At 40.6% G+C, this 6,356-nt stretch overlaps 1 protein-coding gene across 1 annotated transcript in view; it reads right to left on the bottom strand.

Annotated features, from left to right (window-relative positions):
- Positions 1 to 1,424: 1,424 nt before the first annotated feature.
- nmnat2 (nicotinamide nucleotide adenylyltransferase 2) overlaps positions 1,425 to 6,356 on the bottom strand; it is a 59,146-nt gene continuing 54,214 nt past the window's right edge. The window contains exons 3-11 of the mRNA XM_037682471.1: positions 5,610 to 5,677; positions 5,350 to 5,428; positions 3,949 to 4,075; positions 3,391 to 3,471; positions 2,999 to 3,043; positions 2,697 to 2,773; positions 2,099 to 2,200; positions 1,653 to 1,720; positions 1,425 to 1,548 (exon numbers count right to left, since the gene is read on the bottom strand). Of these exons, the coding sequence (XP_037538399.1) occupies positions 1,446 to 1,548; positions 1,653 to 1,720; positions 2,099 to 2,200; positions 2,697 to 2,773; positions 2,999 to 3,043; positions 3,391 to 3,471; positions 3,949 to 4,075; positions 5,350 to 5,428; positions 5,610 to 5,677 (750 nt within the window). The 3' untranslated portion in view covers positions 1,425 to 1,445. The remainder of the gene's footprint in view (positions 1,549 to 1,652; positions 1,721 to 2,098; positions 2,201 to 2,696; positions 2,774 to 2,998; positions 3,044 to 3,390; positions 3,472 to 3,948; positions 4,076 to 5,349; positions 5,429 to 5,609; positions 5,678 to 6,356) is intronic.

Genomic DNA, 6,356 nt, shown 5'->3' with positions numbered 1-6,356 from the left:
CATCATCTTCATCATTGGGTCTTTGAACAATTCATCATCATCTTCATTATCATTATCATCATCATCTTCATCATCAGGTCTTTGAACTCTTTATCTTTAACATTAGGGCTGTTGCCATGGTAACCCTGCAGGTCAAAACACCAGAACCCTTCAGCTCTGTAACAAACAAACAAACAAACAAACAGAACTCCAGTTGGATCACCGGCCGGTTCTGATCCGGAGATAAGAGATCAAATTATTTTGCTGACGGTCCAGCAGTCAACACGGAGACTCCAATGTTTACAAGCCATTTGGTGATTTGTTTACTTGTAAACAAATGTCTGTTGTTCTGGTTTCTTTCCTCTCAACTGGACCTTTTTGGTTTCAGAACCATCAGAACTTAAACAAAGCTCAGGCTAACGTCTGAAATTGTTGTTGTTCATGTTTTTGTTCATTTTTGTTAGAAGAACAGACGTTTTTAACATCTGGTTAGCTCAATTCACCAACTACAAACATCCACTTTAAATGGTTTCAACTGGTTTAAACTGGTTTGAACCATTTAAACCATAAACTGGTTTAAACCATTTAAACCGATTTAAACAGGATGTTTTTAGTTGGTGATTCTGGTTTAAACCAGTTTGAACCAGTTTAAACCAGATGTTTTTAACTGAATCAGCACTCCTGGTTCCAGGCTCTGGAGGGTCCAGCAGGTCCAGGTTTTGGTCTCTGGTCTCTTCGGCTGCTGTTTTTATCCTCCGACTTCAGTCCAGGTGGATTTTTCTCAGATCTGATCCTCGGTCTGGTGAAGAACTTCTTCAGGACCTTGTTGGCCCTTCTGGGTCCAGGACTTGACCCGGATTCTCAGACTTGTGACGGGACCTTGGTCCAAAGTGGGCGAACGTCGGCTGCTGGAGTTCAACTTTTAGTTTCAGCTAAATTCATCCCGACAGTTCTGCTTCTGGATGCTTTTAGGCAGCGGTTTGAAGTTCTGCTTCTGAAGGTGGCCTGGTCTTTGTGGACTTTAGGAACCTCTGATCTGAAGAAACCCCTTCAGAGCCTTCAACCCGACCGGAGGAGGAATCGGAACCAGGACAGAACTTTAACCACGATGAATCCAGACGTTCAGATTTAAAAACTAAACTTTGGTTTTGATTCTGCGAGCCGGTAAAAACGAGTTTCAAGTCCTTCCTGTCTGCAGAGGGATCCATGTTTGTTCTAACGGTTCTGGACCCCTGCGACCCGGTACCGGAGGAGAGTCCGTGCACACTGAGCATACCCAGCTGTCTGTCATGCATCTCTAATCCTAAAGCTAAAACAAAACGGACCCCCACCCTAAAGTCACGAGACACAGAGGGAGCGTATAGGTTTGACACAGACAAGGAATTTCCAGTTTTCTATAGGGGGAGGGGCCTATTTATATAGATGATAGATGTTAAAGCCCCGCCCCCTGGTCCTCCATCTTTGTTCTATCCCGAGGCGTTGATGTAGAGCTGACTCTGCAGGATGTAGTCGATGACGGGCTGACTCAGGTAGTCCACAACATGGCCGTCCCCGTGCTGCAGGGCCAATCTGTGGAGGGGGGGTTAAAGGTCGGGGGGGGGGGGGGTTAAAGGTCAGATTCAAACAAACTTGTGTTCAACTTCACATAAAATAATAACACAACTCTAACCCACCTGCTCTTGGTGGAGCTGACGATGGACATCGGGTGGTTCATGGTGTCATTCACCACCAGGATGTTGTCCTGGAACCCAGAACAGAACCGGGTCAGCACAGACAAGAACCGGCCGCCATCAAACGTCTACAGCTGAGTCATTTCAGTTCAAGATGGCTGCCACATCTAGATGACATCAGCAAATGCAGAAATGAGTGAGTTCTGCCTGATGTGGTAGTAGCTGAGAGTCGTCCCAAACACTTTGTGAGCTCACAGACCAGGTGCATGATGGGAAGTGGACCTGTAGGTTTATTAAAACCTTCAGCTCGACGTTTCAGTAAATCAAATGTTTTACTGGATCCTTTGAGGATATCCAGAACCCTGCTGAGGTTTCAGAAGGTTCCGAGTCTGATGGCGGGTCAAACCGGAAGGTTCGAGTCAGTAACTGAGTTCTGCAGAACTTCTGACCTTGTACTTGCGGAGGATGGAGGAGTGGTTCATGATCCTCTCGGTGTCGGCTCCGTCACGAGGAACCACCACGATCCCAAAGTCCCCGACGATCACCTCCATCTGAAAACACAAAAACTTCAGGACTCTGACCCCCCAGCAGGACGAGGGTTGGACCTGCGGGGGCCCTCAGGGTCCCAGGGTTCTGATCGAGGTCGACTCTTGAACTCGGGGACCCTCTGAGGGAACAGCTTTTAGCTTCTGAGCTGACATGTTTTGTCAGTAAAACATCTCAAAGGAGCTCAGACGAGCTTCTTTCATCCAGGAAGTCTTAGAAGAAACCAGACGACCATGTGTGCAGAACAGAAACATGCTTTCATGAGCACCACCAGCACCACCAGCACCACCAGCTTCACGTCACATCCAACACCTTTCATCTCACAAGCTAGTCTCATTTGTCCATTCACAGATTTTTATGCACAATTTAAAAATGTGCATAAAAGTATTGATGGAAACTGAGGCTTACTCTTTTTAAAGTGTCTGATTAAAAAGAATAGACTGTTTGTTAAGCTGAGAGGCGGGGCTACACAAGAGAGGGGCGGGGCTACATTGTGCTTACATCACTGTCCTTCCAGAGGCCAGGGATGCAGAAGGACTCCAGGAGATCACTGCCACACAGGAGCAAGATGCGTAACTCTACAGACACACACACAGACAGACAGACAGACAGACAGGCAGGAGGAAAGAGACAGACAGGTCCTCAGCAAACAACACTCTGTAAACGTCACCTTCACCCGTCAGTAAGCACCATGTTTACTTGGTAAACGTCACGTTTACTGGATCCAAAGGAGCCAGAAGGAATTCAGACACAGCAGGAGAGAAAACCCGAGGACAGAGTCCGGTTCAGGTCCGGAGACTCACCGATCTCCTCGTATCTCATGGCGGTCCCCAGGTTGGCGTTTTCATCTGAAACAGCAACGTATATTGTTGGTAAACATAAACAAAGTTTGCATTTATTCTCATCCAAAAATAACTAGGACAGTATGTAAGCTACCAGAAAGTAAAGAATGTTTCCGAACATAAAAAGCATTTGGTTCACAGAAAACAAAGAATGTTACCAAAACTAAGAAACAACTCTTCATTATCTCAAAATTATGAATTAAGATCTTTTAATTTGGCATTTCTAAACAAAATAAATGTCCAAAATATTTTAGCTCTTGATTTTTCAACTAGTAAAATATTTATTAACAATTTTGAGTCAATGTCAAAATTCCTGTTTTTCTTTGAAAAGTGTAAAAATCCAGTTTTCTCACCGAGGAACGTGAAGCGATCCATCTGAGGACGAACGCAGCAGATTTTACCCAAATTCTCACTGAGTTTTCCCCAAACTTTCACTAAAACACACAAAATTACACGAAAGGTTAAAAATTAAAACATAAACATGTGTTAATATAATATCTTAAAAAGTTAAATCTGGTCCTCTGGACATTCAAAAAAACAAAACAACAAAAAAATGTAGAAACGTTTCGTCTCTCATCTTCCTCAGTCTCTCGGACCAGTTTTAACTTTTTTAGATTTTTCTACCTGGATTATTGAGCAGCATCAGGTTAATATAATATCTTAGTAAATAAATGGAAGTAAAATATTGTTGGTTTGGTTATACTCTTGATTTAAACAGTCTGATTTAAAAAGTGAAAACGTAAACGAAATTTGAGAAAAATAATCATTAACATGATAAACATTATACTTTTATAATAATGACCTGATCGTTGATCAGGATAATATCTGATCAATACATCGTTATCACTGAGTTTACTCTAAACTGAAATACAACTCTGATGTTTGAGGACAGAAAGATGAGTTGGACTCACAAGCCGTGGGTTTGTGGTTGGAGTTGGTGTGGTTCTGGTAGATGGGCGGAGTCTTGTTCTGTGGCTGACCAATCACAGGGGTGGTGGACGGTGTGTTGACATTGGACAGGATGCATCCGGTGACTCTCTGAGGGACAGAAACACATTAAGCGTTAAATTATTTTAATGCTTCAATATTTTTGAGTCACATGGTCTGATCAAATATCTTTAATGATGTTTTGTCTCTAGACGAAGCCCACAGGTGTGAGCAGTGGTGGAGAAAGTACTCAAACACTGTACTTAAGTAAAAGTACAAATAAACAGACAAAAATGTACTCTAGTAAAAGTAGAAGTACCATATTAACATTTTTACTTAAGTAAAAGTAAATAAGAACTTGCTTTTAAAATACTTAAAGTATTAAAAGTAAAAGAACTTCCTAATTAATGTAATGGTCTACATGTCTTTAAACCTGTGTACCGTATGTATATTTTCTGTAGTACATTAATAGTGTTGAGCCATTTTACTGAACGATGCTGCAGATAATACATGTTTTTATTGTGTTTACTCTGTGACACAGGTCACATCTGGACTTGTGATTCTGCGTCAGAATTTCAGGGATGACCTGCAGAGTTAAATGTCATTAATCAAAATAAGAAAGAGGAACAATTTTAACTTTGAAAGTTTTTATTTAACACAGATCAAAACAATGAACAATATTTTAACTTCCTGACACCATTTTTAAAACTTGGACCGGAGTGTCGAGACATTTGGAGACATCTCTCGTCTCCTAACATCATGAACTGACACATTTTAATGTTGCAGCAAGAATTTCTTGTTCAAGTTCAGAAGAAGTTGCTTTTCAAAGATTTAAGTCCAGTCTGGCTCTTTTAGGAGAGAATCTGTCCTGTTGTACTGAGCAGTCTTTCAATAATCTTTCAATAATCTTTCAATAATCTTTCAATAATCTTTCAATAAGGCCATGGGTGGAGCGTATCTTCTGGATGACTCTCTTGCGGTGGAATACATTTTGGGTGTTAGTGGTGCTGCAGGTGCACCCAGCTCAGTGACATATAAATACTAGAATATATGTCATTGGTCGAGCTCTTCTTGAAGGCGGGGCCTAACGTTACCTGTCCACTCTGCAGTGATTCAATGGACCAGCTCCCTCTCACCATTGGTTACTTTCAAAGTAACAAACAAATCAAAAAGCTGCAACATGAATGTAACTTGTAATGCAACGCATTATAGAAATGTAGTGTAGTAGAAAGTACAGATACTTGATGTAAAATGTAGTGAAGTAAAAATATAATGTACCCACATTTAACTCTACTTAAGTAAAGTACAGATACATGAAAAATGTACTTAAGTACAGTAACAAAGTATTTGTACTGAGTTACATCCCACCACTGGGTGTGAGTCACCTTCATCAGGTCTCGGTGGTGCTCCAGCACACTGCAGGTTGTCTGCCAGGTGTCCTGGTAACACTCCCAGGGGTCCACTCTGAAGGATCAACACAAGATCTAAAACTTTTAGCTGATAAATCTGTTAAAAGAACTTCTGGTTTCACCTTGAAGTTCCACAAATAAAGTAAACATTTAAAAAAGTTTCAATTAATGAAATGTTTTATTCTGAAACTTTACAGGAAGCTTAAACCTCCCTGACTCGTTGATCGACATCTCACCTGATCCAATCAGACGACTGCACAGCCAGCTGACACATGGTGAGGCGATGTCGGCTCGACACCAGGCCCTGCAGACAAACAACAATAACACTATCAACACAACAACAACAACGGCAACGCAATCAATGCAACAACACTGTCAACACAACAACAACAACATCATCAACAACACAATCTACACAACAACAATAAACCAACACAACAACAACATTATCAACATAACAACAACAATACAAAAACCAACAACACAACACTCAAAACAACAACAAAAACACACTATCAATACAACAACAACACAGTATCAACACAACAACAACAACAACAACACACTACAGAACTACAGCTTTTATTGTTGTTGTTGTGTATGCATGCTGTTTTATTGTTGTTGTTTAAGTATATACATGTTGTTTTATTGTTTTTGTAGTGTATACATGTTGTTTTATTGTTGTTGATGAAGTGTATACATGTTGTTGTTGTTGTGTATACATGTTGTTTTATTGTTGTTGCTGAAGCGTATACAAGTTGTTTTATTGTTGTTGTTGAAGTGTATGGATGTTGTTGTTTTATTGTTGTTGTTGATGTGTATACATGGCATTGTATTGTTGTTGTTGTGTATACATGTTGTTTTATTGTTGTTGTTGAAGTGTATGCAAGTTGTTTTATTGTTGTTGTTGTTGTTGAAGTGTATACAAGTTGTTTTATTGTTGTTGTTGAAGTGTATACATGTTGTTTTATTGTTGTTGCTGA

Source organism: Nematolebias whitei, chromosome 9 (genome assembly GCF_014905685.2).
Source record: "Nematolebias whitei isolate Nwh7 chromosome 9, NemWhi1, whole genome shotgun sequence".
NCBI classification, from domain to species: Eukaryota; Metazoa; Chordata; class Actinopteri; order Cyprinodontiformes; family Rivulidae; genus Nematolebias; species Nematolebias whitei.
Note: the sequence above shows the minus strand (reverse complement) of the source record. Positions and strands in the feature narration are given on the sequence as shown.